Raw genomic sequence first — 17,756 nt, 5'->3', positions numbered from 1 at the left:
TAAAATTCACCATGGAGTAGGATCTGACTGAGAATAATAGAGAGGTGATTCTAGGACTGATCTCAGTGTGACAGATGCTAGACCTTAGTTGCAAGGGTCAGACCATCAAATTCTGGTGTCTAGTGTTGAATATAAAACATATATATCAGTCTTCCAGCTTAGACAACCACATTCAAGCAATGACAATATGGATGTCTGAATCTTATGTTTAAGCTAATGACAGCCATACTTTTGTTGTCATATTAGTGTACTGTTCCTTCCTATGGGCAATTAAACTGCTGGCCTAGTAAATGACAGTGCCAACAGAACTGTCATTTAAGTCTCAGTGTCTGTACATAAAGGAATTTCTGGCTGCTGGTAATGGATGAAGACCTATTAGAATAAAAAATCCCATTTGTTTAAGGCATCTCCAAAAACCGTGGCAAAACAAAGAGATTTAACATCCTAACTCAGGAAAATAACAAATTTTACATTTGCAGTGGATGAAGATTCTCCTTTTATTTTAAAACCTCTGTAAAATCAGAGCATCAGGTCAATTCCATCATTCAGCCAATTTAATTAGCGATTTCAGAGTAATCATGGTAATGAGCCAAGTCGGCAAAGATGTCATTGGGGTTCCTGCAGTTCAGGTTGCAAAAACAAGCATTGATCCACATGATTTTCCAGGAAAACTCAATTCCATCTGGGCACTGAAACCTCACTTCAATAGTCTTGGACTTGTAGGGTGTGCAGCATCTGTTGTCTGTGCAGACACCGCAGTATTTGGGCCTGTATGGGCTCTTGCTCACACATCCAGAGATGGTGTAGTTCATGGGTTCATTGGCCCTGTAGACAGCCAAGCACTTCTTCCCAGGCTAAATAAGAGAAGAAAATAAAAACAAAGAGATTAATATTCAGTGCTGACACAGGTAGGACATAAAACTCACCTTGCTCTCTACAACTACCTGAAAGGAGGTTGTGGCAAGATGGGAGAGATCAGGGGGGACAGGGGATTCAGCCTCTTCTAGCAGGTTACTAGTGACAGGAAAAAGGGAAATGGCCACAAATTGCACTGTGAGAGGTTCAGATTGGGTACGAGGAAAAGTCTCTTCACTGAAAGAGAGGTTAAGCATTTGAACAGGCTGCCCAGGGAAGTGATGGAGTCACTATATCTGGAAGTATTCAAAAAACAAATAGACGTTGCACTTTGCAATGTGGTTTATTGGGCATGGTGGCATTCAATCGAAGGTTGGACTTACTGATCTTGGACATCCTTTCCAACTTTAATGATTCTATTATTCTATTCTATGATTCCTATGTTTAAAGGGATTTGTAAGTGTTAGAAAGACTTTTACAGCCCTGACCTAGGGCGTGTGAAAGACTTACACATTTAGACATATGGACCCAAAAGCTGCAAGTAGGATACTTGCATAATAGAGTTCATAGCTGTGACCAGACGTGCAGCACTGCTTTTCTGCCAGCTGAGTACAGGGCTGTCTGAGCCAGCCTCGAGCACAGCAGGCTTGGCTTGGCTTTCCTTGCAAGGACCTTTTGGCTGAAGTTAAAACTCTCAGGGAAAGGTTTTCATACCAGCACAGGCAGGATAAATTTTGGAACTCTGCAGCACAGTAAGTCCGTGTAGAAGTGCAGCCTCATGAGGCCTGAATGCTGCCAAAGAAAGGCTGACTCAGTGTCCAGCTGAAGTGGTGCACACAGAAGTAGTCCCCACCTTGATGTGCTGGGTTATATCCACCTCGCAGGGCCTCATGTTGCACAGGCGGCTTTCCTTCAGGAGCCGGCACTGGTCGTTGTCATTGGAAATCCTGGTGGAGATGCCCAGCCCACAGGTCTTTGAGCAGGGGCTCCAGGGTGAGGTGTGCACGATGCAGTTCTTCTGCCAGGCTTCATCCTCTCCCTCGTATGCTGCAGAGACAGATTAACCCCACATTATTTAGCCCAGGCAGCTTTACATATTAAACACCCTCTTCCCAGCTCATTGCACATTCAGGCCACTAACCCAAATAATTAAACCACAGCGAAGTGGCTCAGCATTCCTGTGAACCCCCTCATCCCACCCCCTTTGTGCTGACCTACTTGTGCCAGACTCTCCAGCACTGTGAGCGCTCGGGGCCAGGGCTCGTTCCTTTACTCCCCCTCACAGCCTCGCACAAGGGGGTCCTTGTCTGGGACCCCCAGGTGCTGCCACAATATAAACAATTACAGAAGCCTGAGCCAGCGGGTGGAGATCTGATCTCACCATGAAGGTTTATTTCTGAGCTCATTCAATTGGTTCCCTGTAGCAGAAAGTGGTCAACAGTCTCTGCTGGATGGCAGAGGGCTTGGGAAGCAGCCACAGCCTTTCACTGGGAGGAAGAACAGCTTCAATAGCTCTCAGAGAGCTCAGCAGCCATTTGAAGAGAGGGTGGGCTCTGTTTTGAAAGCAGCCAACAACCCCAGTTCAGGTTCTGTCCCAGCCTCAGCCAAAGTCCCCACTGCTTTACAGCTCACAGGACAGTCCACAGGCAAAACTCTGGTAGAAACTGCTGCATTTAGCTTGCTCACTGTTATATTTATTATTATATTAATTATTATATTAAACGTAATAAATGCTAGTCTGACTTCTATAAGACTTCTTACAGGAGAAAAGTCAGGAAAGCAAAGTGGTATTTTGCCCATTTTGGGACACAGGCCATGAGGACATGAGGCCAGTTTCAGTAGTACATATTTTGAATCTGGACCCACCTCACATTTCAGAGCTATCAGAAACAGAGAATCAAGGGCTAAACTCTGGTGGTTTTAACTCACAAAATGAAGAGAGAGGCTTTCTTTTGTGCAACAAAAGTACAGACCAAGGTTTGGGAAAGAACTCTTACCACCAAGGAACCAAAATCTTTGTTTACAACAACCGTCCTACCTCTCCTTGAGCTCTGCTTTTGTGAGATGGTCTAAAATATGGAGCTAATGTGGCTGGATGGATTCACTACAGTGCATCACAGGGCATTTTGATGATAAATTTAAGACATATGGCAAGCTGAGTCCATCTTAAGCATTTGAGACCATGCTTGAGGCAAATGATACCACTTCTGTGCAGTGGACTATGTGATCGTTACTATAAATGTGAGTGTGAGGAAAGAAAGTTTAATGATGTCATCAGTTCAGAACTGATGAAAAGCTACACTACCAGAAAGACAATTTAGCCCAACTCACAGTGAAACTTCCACACAATAACTGCCTTCAGGGTGCTGTGTAAGTTTGAGGCTCCTAAGATACAGGGGCTTTAAAATTGCACTACAATAGCAATATACCCCAGACATAAAGCCTCAGTCCCAAATTAAACTGAATCCATTCTCTCTCCCAGAGAGTCCAAACTGAGGGGGAAAAAAAAAAAAAATGAAGAGTTAAAAAGGACTTGTGACATCTTCAGAGTTCCAGCAGATGTGTCCTTCAAACAGGGCTTTGGCACACAGAATTCCAGAATGGTTGCATGAGAGTGTTTGATGAATATCATACTCATAGGCTCATGGAATGGTTTGGGTTGGAAAGGACCTTAAAGATCCTCTCAATTCAACTCCCCTGCCATGGACAGCCACCCACTAGATCAGGTTGCTCAGGGCCCCATCCAGCCTGGCCTTGAACAGGGAAGGGGCATCCATATCCATATTGTTGCTAAGGAGTTCTAGCACACCACTGGTGCTTGCCTGTCCTGTGCTTCAGCACATGCTGTGTGGGAGGCCCTGTGTCCCTCACAAAGATTAGACACCTGACAGGTCTGGCAGTACAAGCTGATACTTTGCTTGTAGACTCCGCCAGATGGCAAAGGAGAGATCTGCCTCACTCCCACCGTACCTGCAGAGGAGATGTGACGCGGAGATGTCTTCCTGATTTTCCTGGAGTCATCACAAATCCACTGCTCACAGCACTTCCCTGCCATCTTTATCAGCTTGGGGTTTGGGCACCAGACAAGCGGAGGACGTGAGTTTGTGCACATGGGAACACAGCCCACAGCCCCATTAATGCACGTGCAGTTGTATTTGCAGTTGGGCTGAAATGTCTCCCCATTCTTATACCTGACTCCATTGAGGACACATCCTACACCAACAATCTCTGAAAAGAAAGAAAAAGAGAGAAAAACACACAGAGCACCATTAAACTAATGCTGGCAACAAACAGCTCCAATGTGTTCCTTTACCAAGCTGATCCCTGGGCTGGCAGTGCTGCGGGGAGATGTGTTCAGCCTGATGCTGAGCCAGGGGTAGTCATAACATCTAGGAAACAGTTTCCATTCTAAATCACAGCAAAAACAAGAGAACCTTTTAATGCTTCAATTAAAAAATAAGTTAGAAAATAAACAAGTTTTATCCACAAATTCTTACTTAAAAAAAAGCAAAAAATACTTAATGGCACAGTGGTAGGAATTATTCATGGAGGAGCAATCAAAGTAGTTTAAAAATGTATTGAGTGAAATTTGAGGTTTTCAGAGACATAAGAGGGGACTTCATGGAGTTGCACACATGACACAGCTGTTCACAACACCTGTGTATGTCTGAAGCAGAAGGGGAGGACAAACAAGGTAGCAAAGGAGCACCTAAATGGCACTGGATTCCTACATTTAGAAAACTGGATCTTACGCGGTTTATCACAGAGCGGTTTTCTTGGAAAATGAGGTACACATTATAAAGCCATAAAAATAAATATTTGATGTATTTTTTTTTATAAAATCCCTAAGAATGTCAAGCCTTTTGATTGCCCATGAAAAGGAATCACACAGCAGCTTTTTTTGTTCGTTTGTTTTGTTTCAAATTATGGACAGTTATTTGGAAATGGTGGCTTCCAATGGAAAATTCAAACTTCAGTTTCTTGTTTGGTCACATGGAGGCAGTGCACACACACTGGTTGGGTTGCTTATGTTTTGAGTCTGGTCAGAAATGGAGCTGCTTCCGGAAAACACAAATTGAAATGCTGGATTAAAATTCTGCAAAGGCTTCCTATTTTTAGAATGAGCTGAATGAAAACATCAAGCACAAATCCTTTCTTCTGCACAAAAATGAAAGCTGCTGGAATTTGAAGCACAGATCTAGATCTCCAGTTCATGGTCACCTCCAGTTTTTGTAATGCTTAAGCCTTTGTACTGAAAAGTTATCACTCAGTGCTGGAGCTGGGCCTGAGAATTCAGAGAGACTTCTAGTTATGCACAGATTATGAGAGTCCAAGAAAATGCAGTATCTCCTGGTGTTTTCCTATGAGCATATTCCTCCTGGATTATGTTAACTCAGTCTCCTGCAGGTCTCATAAACCCAGAGGTTAACCATGAGAACATCCCCAAACATAGACAGTGGGGCTGCTGAATTCCTTCACGCAGAACCTCCCTGAGTCTGCATCAAAATAAAGCGATTTGGAGGCACATCCCTATTCCCAGCCCAACATGCACAACACCTGCCTCACCCCCTAGGCCTGTGCTCAGCACCCTGCTGCCTCTGCTCTGGTGCAGAGAAAAGCCAACAAGAAAAGCAGAGTTGCAGTGACTCCCAGCAGGTTTCCTATTTGCTGTCTGGGAGGTTAGATCCTGGGACACACCTCAATATGTCAGTCCAGATACAGCCTGAATTTCCCCCAGTTTGACCGCATTACCTTTCCCAACACCAGTCCCTAACTCTTTCAGCATCTTTAGTTTCCATAAATTATATTGTCTGTAGCCCTTCACGCCCTGTATTCTCTAGATCTAGCTGAAGGGACCCATGTGCAAACATTGTACTCACAGCAGTTAGTCCCCAACAACACCCAGCACAGGACTCCCACTCACAGGAGCTTTCAGTCACCAGGTCAGGATAGAAGCTGGTGGGCTCAGAGTGGGGTGATGCAGCCTATCTGTGGCCCAGGGTATAAAAAAACATGTCAGCAGACCCTGTCATGTGCATCTACCTGGGTGTTGAAAACAAGGGATAGGCCACAGGTTTCTCTGGCACTCAGAGACAACCTGCTTCACATCCTAGCCATGGAAAGACCTTTCTCTTGTTCCCCTCAGCTGTGCACACCATAACACCCCTCACCAAATAACCATAAATGTCAAATAATGGGGTACATTGTCATGGCAGTAGGGAAGTGAAAGCACAGACTGGGAATCCCTCCAAACCTCACTGGAAAAGCTGGGAGTCAATCTTCCTTCATCACAGTGCTGCTGCCACAGGCACACTGAGTGCCTGTGATGTGTGGGAGGACTGCAAAAAACCAAGAGATATCCAACTAAAAAAACAACTATTTAAAATAAATAAACAAATGCAAAGCAACATGAAGACCTTTAAAGAGGCCTAGGAAGGCTGATAACTTTGAGACAACATCCAGCCTGTTTTCCTCTCCCAGCACAGGGCCAGCTGTAACGATGTCATTCTTGACAATGTTTGTCTAACCTGCTCTTACAGACCTCCCATGGATGTTCTACACACACTCCAGACAATACATTTGAATGATCTCATATCCTCTTTTCTTAACCTTAATCTTTTCTAATCTTGAAAATCACTGTTTAAGCTTACAGCTCCTAGCACGTAACTTCTCTTGTTGTTATTTTGCCTGTATGCTACAAAAAAATCTGGTTAGACTCCACCTTTTGCATGCTTGCTTTTTTTTTTTTTTTTTTTTTTTTTTTTAAATGGCTGAGCCAGTGCAAAGACAAGGTCATTTCTTACTGGACTTCTCACCCTTCTGCTGAGGAAGAGCAATGCCTAGTATCATTTCTCTGAGAATCTGCCAGCTGCCCTGAACCTCTTAACTCCTCAGACCTGCCCCCTGTGTAACCTCTGCTCATATTCTAAGTTTATTGAAGCCCACAGTTTGCAATTCTTTTCCTCTTCTGTGGATCAGTTATTCTGTCTGTCCATCTCAGTCAGCTCTCATCCAGGTTTCCTTTCACCTTTACATTTTCTTTTAGATCATTTGGTGTTATGTTCCAGCCCAGAAGACCCTCCAGCTAAATGGCTTTTTCCTGTTTATGAACCTAAAGCCATGACCATATGTTCTAAAAACCTACTAAAAAGTAGCCTTTCCGATCAGCAATCTGTGTGGTTGTGCTCATGATCCTTCTGCTTTTAATCATTCCTAGAGTAATGATTTTCAATAATTTCTGACTTTTATGAGAGGGTCAGATTCCCCCTCATGTTTTGGAACTCAGAACAAGTGAATATACTCTCAACACACAAAACACTACCTAATTTCTTTTTGCACTTCTTCTTGAAAAGCATTCCAGTCATATGGATCCAAGATTTTGTTATGGCAGGCAGGAAGAAATCCTTCTGCCTCATAGCAGCTAACCTGACTGTAACCATTGTAAAATCAGGGCTTAGACCTCAATTTGTAACTGACAAGCTCCGATAGGAGATAGTTCATTCCTGACCATCTTGACAGACCACATGCTATCCTTCCAAGCTATCCACTATAGGGAGCTAGCCAAAAATGTCCCCTTAATGCCATGGTTTTCATGCAGGTGCCCATATTGCTTGTTTTTAAATCCAGCTGCCCACCTATCCTTCCTTCATCCCCAACCCAGTACAGCACCTTCTCCTGTTACAGGGAGTACAGAATAATCTATTTGCATGTATGGAGACTTTCATATGCTGGTTGGTCTTTGCTCATGGCTGCAGCCAAATCAAAGATCAGGAATTCAGATGTCATTTCTCATCCAGCCAACTGCCCTGAGAACAAAGATGGCTACAAGGGAATGAAAGGTGATGCACGGAGGAGCTGATGACCGTGCAGCCAGGTCTCTAATGAGATAAATCTCAGCCCCTGCTCAGACCGACAGGAGGTGCCAGTGTATATCTAAGTCAAAAATATATGTACATCACTTACGTGCACATACTCCTATTTCGTACCTAGGTCTGTCTCCACTGTAGTCACAGTACAAGCCCCTGTGGAAGTCACAGGTGTCAGCCTCAGTGCAGCTCTCTCCACGCTGCTTGGCACACGTCTTGCAGCAGTCACAGCCGTCTGTGACCAGGCTGATGCCGACCGCGCACCGGGGTGGGGACTTGGGGCACTCGCAGGGCCACTTGCAGTACTGAGTCCGTGTGTAGGTCTCTGTCGTGGCCAGGACAGTGCTGGTCATGGTGAGGGAGGTCTGGGCAGTGGCCTGCAAATAAAGAAACACAGCTTGGAAAGTGCCACAGGGAAATGGAGGCTGAAAACCCTGTGGTGCTTAGTCCTCAGCTGACTGAAAAAACTCAGACAAACCAGCCTGCAAGTCAATTCAAAACTTGATAATCAGATAAAAAACCTGTTCAAGGTTGGTCAAGGTAGAAAAGGGATATCATGTAACACAGTGATCCAATTCCAGGTCACTATTACTGAGATCGTGGAGTACTGGGACACTGTAGTTTATATCAAAACCCACAGAAGGTAGAGGCTCATTACATTCTGCACTGTTAAACTCTGGGTTGCTCTGCAGAGCAAACTCTGGATGACATTTAACAACACCAGAGACATTTGTGGTGCAGGAAGGGTGAAAATCAGCCCAGTGACAAAGTAAAGATTTCACTTTTCCAAGAGGATCACTGCACAGAAAACCCGTGCTATACATGGGGGTCAAGCAGGGCACAGTATCTCAGGCAGAGAAACAAATGGAGTTATTCACATTCTGTCAGCAGCAGATGGAACATGGCACTGCTTGGGCACATGTGGTCTAGAAGCCCTTTCTAGTGCTGCAAAAAATAAGTGTGTAACCTCAAAAGCTTCAGACAAAGAAAGTCAGGCTCTAGAAATTGCCAAGGAAATTCCATCCATTGCTGCCTTCGTTGTACTGTACTTTATATCCCCTGTGTTTTGTCCTCTTTGCAATTTGTCTCAAACAAAAGGCTTTCCAACAACTCTCCATGAAGAAAATGCCTCACCCAGGAGTTTGTGGGAAAAAACATCCCCAAGAATTACAACCCCACAGCGGGTGAGCTACCCATCAGGATACCTCTGCAAAGACCCTTCACTGTTTTTTACAGTTTCTTTGTTAGCAGGCTTGGATTTTATTAAAGTACATTTCTAAACCCACTACTGTTGTATCTGAAGGTGTATTTAAATATCTTGATAATTGGTTGTCCTATATTTAGAACACTAAATTGTTAACACATTGCTAATCACTGCCAAATAGACAATGTGTTTGCTCTGGGCATAATTCCCAATTCCATTAAGGCCCCTTTTACAAACAGTTGGCCTGAAAGTTGGCTTAAAAACACCTTTAAACTCATGTTTAAACTAAAACATACCAATATAATTTACTCCCACTTTGAGGCTCCTTGATGCTGTCAGAGTTGTTAAAAGAGGAACATTCAGATTGATGAAAAGCCCTGGCCTTTTAATCGTAGGATTTTTCATTCCTCTCACAATAATTTGAGTAGGTGCAATAATCTGCCACTTGAGAAGAGAGGCCTCCTCAAGTGCAATAAACCTATTTACTCTGTTGCTGATCATTAAAAAAAGTGCTTAATAATCAGATCCAGATGCACAGACAAAAGTCACACAGCTATTGAAAGAGCTCATTGCCACAGCCCAACCCCGTAAGTAAATCCCTTCACCGTCCCTTGTTTCTATTGTCAACATGAGCAAGCAAACAGCTTCTCCCTGTGCAGATATGAAAGTGCCTGTGAGCCAACACACGTAGCAAAGAGGAGCCCTGATACTCCTGTGGGTTTAGTTAATATGTGAAGGACTGAGGATGAATTCTTGTAAAGGACTGAATAGCTAGGAGACATTTGGTGGCTTGTGAGAGACACGAGTTTGGAGTATTTAACAGCCCCTCCTTAGGTCTGAAAGCTGAGCTGGCCAGCGAAGCCTTTCCAGTGTCCTTACAGAGAGGACCTGTTGTGGTTCTTGGATGTGCTGGCTGAAATCTCCAGTGGTGTGGCTGAGTCCATTGCAAGGACACAGTATGGGCTACATAGGCATCTTCAGATAATCAGTATGGACAGGGATTAAAGTACTATCACTCCTGGGTTTTACAAACAGGGAAGGCTGGAGTGATGGAATTGGCATCATGTCCTAGGCTCCATCACCACCTAAGCAAAACCCAGCCTTTGTAAATTGTTGTCCACCAGGCTCTTTAAAAGTGCATAACCTGTACAGCCTCCAAGCTCTCCTCTCTCCCCTCCTAAGTCCCTCAGACCTTTGCTATGGGAGAAAAAGTTCTGTAGATTTATAAAAGTATTGGCTTTCCCATTTCCATGGTCAGCTGTCATCACTGGAATACCTAAGTCTCTTTGGAAAAGTTATTCAGCCCTACTACTTCAATGTCCCAGAACATTTTAGAAAATAGACACTTCCTTATTAATGGTTAAGTCATCACGACTAATGCTTTCCACGAGTGCTATCAACAGGAAATCACACTGCAAGGGCCTTCCCCAATGGCCATTCTTCACTAGAAAAAAATGCCAAACAAACAAAAAAATATAATTTAAGGTTTCAGGAATTGTGTATTTATGGTCAATATGATGCATAGGAGGACAATGACTTTGTAAGAAATCTGAAATAAGAGCAAAGAGAAAATGAACACCAAAAGTCACAGTAGTGGGGATCTGACAAATTTGTTTTAAAATGTCAGAAAGATAAAAGAATATGCCTGTTAGGAAATTAATTTTCCCAAGTACTGGTAATTAACCTGTTTCATTTAATTATTCTTCAATCTTGGAGTCTACAGATTTGTTATCTTGGATGCCAAGGAGAAAATATTCCACCAAAATTATTCATGAGTTCTAATTTTTCTGCTTCTGGAAGTACAAACCCATTCTCATTAAAACAAGATGAAGCCTTTCTCACCCTGCCATGCCTGATAACTCTCTATTAAAGTCACTCCTGATTTATGCTTGGCAAACTTCAAAATTACTTTCTTTTTGCATCTGCAGAGCAGATTGCTAGCAACAATTTCTAGCTAATTTCTGTCTTCACATTCAAGAGGAGAGAAAGAGAAAATAAAAAATTACCCACTGTCTGCCATAGCCACAAACTGAGCATTTTTAATAGTCAGGAGTTTTACTATCCAGATTTCAAGATACAAAATGGATAGCAGCATTTCAGCAGCACATTCTTCCTACTGGCAAAGTATATTTTAAATCTGTCAAAAAATACTGCAATTGTAAGTACGTTTTAGTTTTGAAAACTGGAAAACCCAGGCTATGGTGTTGACACTAGTGTATATAGCCCAAACTACAAGCCAGGCAGATTTATTGCAGCACTTTTACATAATACATGAGGAGCCTCCATCTTAGCTTTAAAGCAGCAAAACATCACAATATACTCCTTTGCTTCTAGTTTTTACAGATGTTTAAAAATACATTCATGTGTACTGATTTTACTGTTTCAGTACTGCAAGATCTTCCTCTTAAAACCTTTTTCTTTCAAGTATTTTTCTCATCAGCTTGGTGAAAGTAGGGAGAAGCTATCCATGTTCTTCCCTTCCAGTTTATTGATGGGAAATGTTCAGAAAAGATGGTGACTTCTAAATTGGATTCCTCTGGCTATCAACAGAGCTGCAGAAATGGTTCCACAGTAGCAGAAACTTCAGTACTTTATCACCTCTTACTGTTTTCTCCTTGATGGTAATTTGATCTCAAAGGAGAACTTTTTAGTTCACTCAGAGCTGCCCAAGCTGTGTTTTGCAGGGAACATGCCATTGGGTGGACTACATTTAATTTCTCACAGCAGAACACATTAAGGAAATATTTTTAACCTACATTCCCGATACTGCCTTTCTGAGGAAATGCCAGATGTCATTAATGAAGGGATACGATGTGATCTGGATTATCCACTGTTCTCTATCTCTGACATATTTTCACAAGTGAAAATGATTAGTGAGGAAATTTTATTAAAACATTCTCCATACTACAAGGTCTGACAACGTCATCCTGTCACTGTTTAGAAATAACTCCAGATTTTGAGTTTGACTGTTCTAAACAGTAACACTGAAGTTAAAAACACAATTTTATGCAGACATTTTGGGATGCATCTCCTAGGAAAGGGTTGAGAATTTGTATGTAAAACATCTGCTTTCCCCTGGTTCCACCTACTGGCTGAACTATTGAGACAGCATGGGCAGAAATGCCTGTAGAGCCAATTCCAGTTCCAAGAACCACCCTAAATATTCCCATTACCCAAAATTGTTTTGAAGGCACCCCAGGAGATTCATGCACCTTCCCAGAGTTGCTAACACTAACCTGATGCAGCAGGTTCCCAGGGGAACACAGCATCTGGAGCTCAATAAATCAGTAAAAAATGAAAAGACAAAATGAAATATAAATAATCCATTAAATAAAGCCACATACCCTTTCATCCCTCAGCTGTATTTCTGGGCAAGCATAGAGATTTCTTAGTTTCATCCCAGAGCTGACAGAAGTTAAAAACTCATAATGCTTGTCAGAGAGATGGCAATGTAAAACAGGACCTGGCTTACATCAGTGGGCTTAAGTCAGGCCCTCAGGGTAGGAGTTTGCTCTTGATTTTGCTCAGCTGAAACTTCTGTGCTGAATATTTCTGAATATTTGCATTATTATTATACCAAAAACAGGTGGGTTAACAGAAAGCCAGTTCTTACAGGGAGATCAGCAGTAATCACAGTACCATCAGGACTTCCTTGCTGTTAAACTCTTGCAACAAATCCCTAAGTCCCCATGAATGCTCATAAACTGTCACAAGCTAATGCTAGGGACAAGTAGCATCAGGACAGAGATATAAATCAGATTCTACAGGACACGTAATTTAATGGTCAGAGGAAAATATGATTACTCAGGGCTCATCTTCCCCATGCATGAGGTTCTAGATACTTCATTAAAATGATCCCAGACATGAAATCTCCAGGACACATTGTGAAATATCAGACTCTGAACCCAGAAAATACACGACAGTTTTAAAGATGTCAGGTGCCAGCTGGATTTATTCTTGCTGTGCATGGTAGGTTGAGCAGAAAGGAACATTCTGCATGAAGCCAAACGTTCAATAGCCTAAGAAAATAAAATATCCCCAGTGAACCAACCATTATATGTCTGTGGATCCATGAATGATGAACAATCAGCTTCCCATAACTTTATTTTGGGAAATGTATCTGTGGGAAGAATGTAGACTATGTTTGGAATAATCTTTTCTAACTCAGTTTAGACAATTACAGAGTAAAGATTACATACATTCATCTCTTTGCCAAAAAATTGCTCATACTGGTAAACTCAGTGTGACCTCCCATTTTCTTCATATTTTTCCATGGAGTATTCAGAGGGGAGAAACTTCCCTGTTAGAAAGCAACCTGATGTTTCATAACTGTGGCCCAGTAGAAGAAGCACTTACTTAGAATAGGGTGACCTAAAAATGTTTGGGCGTTATTAACAAATTGAAACTCCACAAACAGAGATATTAAACAGCACAATTTCTGTGCTCTAAGAGCATTTTAGTCTCGTGCTGCAATGAGCTCATCCCGTGAAACAAGCTTGAACTGGAGTCTGAAAAGTAACAGGGAACATCTGGAGGAGCAACGAGAAAAGTCTCCAGAAGGTACAAGCAGACAGACTTCAGTTATAGAAAAGGGAAAGTGTGCGTGGACCATGCAAGATCACAGAGTTAAAAACGATCCTAAAACTGCCCAGTACAAGATATTGATGTATCAGCCAAAAGCCGGGTAGCAAAACCAGTATCAGTTCCAGCCTCCAGACAAGATCAGACTGCTTTGGCAGAGGCTTTACTTTGCAAGGGGCCTTGTTCTGAAATTGCTTATCTCCTTTTCAGTCATGCCTTTGAAATCAAAAGGAAGATAGTTTTCATCTTCTTACTCTCTTGGGGACAGTCTTCCACACTGAGCATAAAAAGTAAAGAAAAATCAAAAAGCTCCACTTGTTTGTTCGTTTGGTTGATTGTGGCGTTTTTTTCCCCATGGCAAGAACAGCGCTGATTTCATTAAGTTCTTCAAAATTATCTTGGTTTTCATGACTTTTTTTAAAAAATCATGATTTTTCATGATTTTTTAAAAAATAAAAATTTAAATCTGCATTTTCAAGTATCCTGAATTTTCTGTTTATGTTCCAATGAAGAGAATTTTGACTTAAAATGACTTTTCATTTTTAAATTTCAATGTTGTTTAAATTCTCTAATCTGAAGCAGTTTGCTCATCCTAGTATCTGATCTTCCCTAGAGTTGTTGATGAACTGATGAAGTCATGCATCCCTATTTCCCTTAAATAGCAACTTTCCCTCCATATCAAGTTTGCACAACTATTTCCCTCTAGCTCTGAATTTATGAGTTGGTCACTTTATTTTCCAACTATCAAAGTTCCTTACTCCTTGAAATCCCTACTAAGGGCTAGGTATTTGCTCTCATTTTGCAATTGTTAAGTAGTTTGTTTGGATGCAATATGGAAAATAATCTGTTCTTGGTGAGATATTAATAGATCAATTAATTCACTGGGCTACAGTCTTGAACCGTCACTTTAAAAGATGTATGATGGGAGCTGGCAGGGGATGACAACCAAGATGGTCAGAAAGAGAAAGGAGACACTGAGACACCTGGGCTGCTCTCATCCACTCTTCCCAGTGGTAGCAGGGGGCAAAACAATGGACAGCAACCACAAAATATAGCTGGGGAGGTTCTGAACACCAGGAAGGCAACTTCTTTACTAGCAGAGCAATGCACCACCAGGACAGGTCCTCCAGGGAGGCTCTGGATTCTCTGTCCTCACGTGTTGCACTCAGACCTCAAGAGGGCACGGACAACCAGCATTCCTGGCAGCCTGTGCATGCATACCTTGCCAAATCCACAGGTAGAAAATGCCCACAAACACAAACCACCAACAAGGCATCTTCACCAATTCAGTTCTGCATTGTGCTACCGAAAGTCTGCTTCTGGCTCAGGGAATAAAAACGGATCTATTTGTTAAATTGTGCATATAATGCAGACAGAAGAATTCTATTTTTTCAGGACCATCCCATCCCCTATCATAAGCCCAGCCAAAGAAAAGCTATTTGCCAGCTAATTATTATTTTATTTGATAACAGGAAAGCTACCATAAATCTGGTTTTGTAGCTGGAAGATTTCAAGATAACAGAAGGAAAAAGAAGCTGCTGCTACTGCTGCTTTAATGGCCCCTTTGGAACACATGGCATGCATGGCTTCATCCAAAAAACATAGCTGTCATTTGCCAGCGTTGTATCATTATATCAAAGCCACTTCAAGACTCTCAATGAAAGATGAGCAGTCTTTGCACTGCTACATCCCTGTGGTTAAGTTAAAAACAGATGGAAGCTACAACTTGTCTGAATAAACAGCAGTATTTCCAGATATTGAGTCCCACCATGAAAGGATATTTTGTGCCAAGCATGGCATATTTTGGTAATTGTGGCTCATAGTATGTTATGAGATCTGCTAGACAGAGAATACAGATGGAAGACATAGGTCAGCAACATCCCTAGGGCCAATAGAAGATGCCAGAGTTCTGCATACTCGAGGAGGACCTGAAACTAATCCAGAGTCTGACTGTAGAACATTATGATCCAGCTTGAAGTGGCATGCATTATCTTACCCCTTGACAGGCAAAATCATGGCAAAAGTCTCTTGTAGCATCTGAAGTGAGCTGGTTCTGTGTGTACAAAAGGATCAGTAAAGCAGCATTTGTACATTTGAAGCAAAGGCATCCACAGTATAGTGGTTGTTCACCTGATCTGGGTGTGGTCTGGCCATACTTCTGTGAGGAAAGCAGCTTCTCTTCACAGAATCATGGAATCCAAATGTTCAACCAGACTTTAACTAGTGCCTGAGGCTGTTTTTAGAAAACCAAATCAGGAAAGTAGTGAAACACACAGTGGGAGAGGAGTATCAGCAGATTTTATCTTACACCAAGCAGGGGAAAAGAATAATGGCAGTAGCACAGTTCTAATTACCAGCAAACCCCATCCACATGATTGCTGTGCTGTGCTTGCAAGGACAAGACTTGCACCTTGGTCTCCACCACAGCTCAGCTCAGCTTGTGATACTTTCACATCTGCACTGTGAAAAATTCAGCTGATATCCCCCACCATGAGTTTCTCTGAGAAAAAAAAAAAAAAAAAAAAAAAGAGGTTAAATTCCAAAGATCAAATGAAATGGTATTTAAATTAAAGAAGGGAAAGAGGCCTTGAAGATGCATCCAGACAGCAAGAGGTTGCTCTGATGCTCTGAACAAGCACCAGGCATCTGGAAATCCCTGAAAACAGGACTGTGGCAGTGCTAACACATCTGGGAAGTGCATGAGTATTGTCATCACTCTGAGGGTGCAGAGGAAAAAGAGCCTCACACAGAAGACAAACCACAAAACCTCCCTGTGAGTAAAAGTCATATGACATGGTTAAGGCAGGGTGAGGGATGAACCATGAACATGAGATAACTGGAGTGCCCACATGATCACAAAGAGGAAAAGGGAACTGAGCACCTTCTACCTTTTCCCCCATCACCCTCTGGGGGCAGCTGATAATGCTGACAGCAGGACAGAAACAGCAGCATGGTCTATGCTGCTTCCAAGGGTTAAGTTTTCTACCTTCACTATTATGTAAGCCATAGAAACACTGAAGATAAGGGGCTAATGTGGATGTCTCAAACACCAACAGCCAAATAGCTGTGGAGCCAACCAAGGGTGTTGGTAATAACACACTGTGAGGAAGAACAGGATGTGGCTGGAGAAGGGATCATAGGCAGGTAGGGGCAGCACTTTTCTGGGATAAATGTCCTTGTTCTGGCTCCTGGAGATTAACACAAGACAGTACAGCACAAGGGCAGGGATGAGGCTGAGAAACTGACATGGACTGTACAGGAAATCAAGACCACCAAAGATCCCCAAAGCCCTCCAACCCATTTTCAGAAAAGTCAAGAAAAACAGACTGTCTGTGTATGCTAAATAATTTCCATAGAAAGTGAGAAACCTATCTCCAGGGCAGGGAAGATTTATCAATAAAATAGTACTTCCATGAAGCCGTGGTGTGTGTGCCCCCCAGGACCCTGGACACCCCATCAGACAGATCACCAGGACTGATGATATTTCTCTTCCCTCCTCTCTTCCTTTTTCTCTCTCTCCCCCTCTTCAATCCAATCCACCTCTCTCTCTCTCTTTTCTCTTTCACCCTATCCCTTTATCCAAAACCCACTGCCGTGGGTTACAGTAGGAGAACAGGGACTAACTTATACCAATTTCCATGCAATGTGAGTAATTTACCAATGAAACTTTGTCAACTTTTATGGACCCTTTGACTTTTGTCATTGTTTTCCAGCATGAACACCAAAGAATCTTGGGTGCTCCCCTTTCCTAAAAGGATGGGACACCATGTAAGTCCCTTCTGCCTCTTTGAAAATCCTAGAAAATATTCCCATGGCATTTCTCTATGATATTCTGTGAAATTATTCACACAGACACACATCTAAACAATCTTCAGTTCAGAGGTATGAAGGAAAGTATGAAAAGACACACAGCACAGAGCAGATGCTGCTTTAAATCACATCCTCAAGGAACTGAAGTGGAGAATTCCCTGGAGAGACATTATCTTCCTAATCTGTTTTCTTCCTAAAGCTGGTATCAAGCTTTTAGCCATATCACAAGGTACCAATGTCAAACAACTGCCTCTTAAAATCCCCCCAATAGATTTAATTATGTATTTTGTCACTGCGTTTTAGAATGTGCAGAAAAGGTTCTCCAAAGGGAATCTGAAGCCCTTTGCAGCAGAGATACCTGATGCCTAAAAAGAGGAGCAAGCAGCAGAATGCTAAGCACACATTTCTTAGCATTTTTTCTTCTGACTTAAAAAGCAGAA

The 17,756-nt window shown here is 42.4% G+C and overlaps 1 protein-coding gene across 2 annotated transcripts in view; it reads right to left on the bottom strand.

The window, feature by feature from the left end:
* Positions 1–472: 472 nt before the first annotated feature.
* CCN4 (cellular communication network factor 4) overlaps positions 473–17,756 on the bottom strand; it is a 34,953-nt gene continuing 17,669 nt past the window's right edge. The window contains exons 3-6 of one of the 2 annotated variants that reach the window (XM_019289020.3): positions 7,819–8,098; positions 3,826–4,083; positions 1,709–1,902; positions 473–854 (exon numbers count right to left, since the gene is read on the bottom strand). In XM_019289020.3, coding sequence (XP_019144565.1) covers positions 555–854; positions 1,709–1,902; positions 3,826–4,083; positions 7,819–8,098 — 1,032 coding nt within the window. In that variant the 3' untranslated portion in view covers positions 473–554. The remainder of the gene's footprint in view (positions 855–1,708; positions 1,903–3,825; positions 4,084–7,818; positions 8,099–17,756) is intronic. The other variant, XM_010404742.3, reaches the window with a different exon arrangement.

This window comes from Corvus cornix, chromosome 2 (assembly GCF_000738735.6).
Source record: "Corvus cornix cornix isolate S_Up_H32 chromosome 2, ASM73873v5, whole genome shotgun sequence".
NCBI classification, from domain to species: domain Eukaryota; kingdom Metazoa; phylum Chordata; class Aves; order Passeriformes; family Corvidae; genus Corvus; species Corvus cornix.
This window is presented reverse-complemented; position numbering and strand designations above follow the sequence as displayed.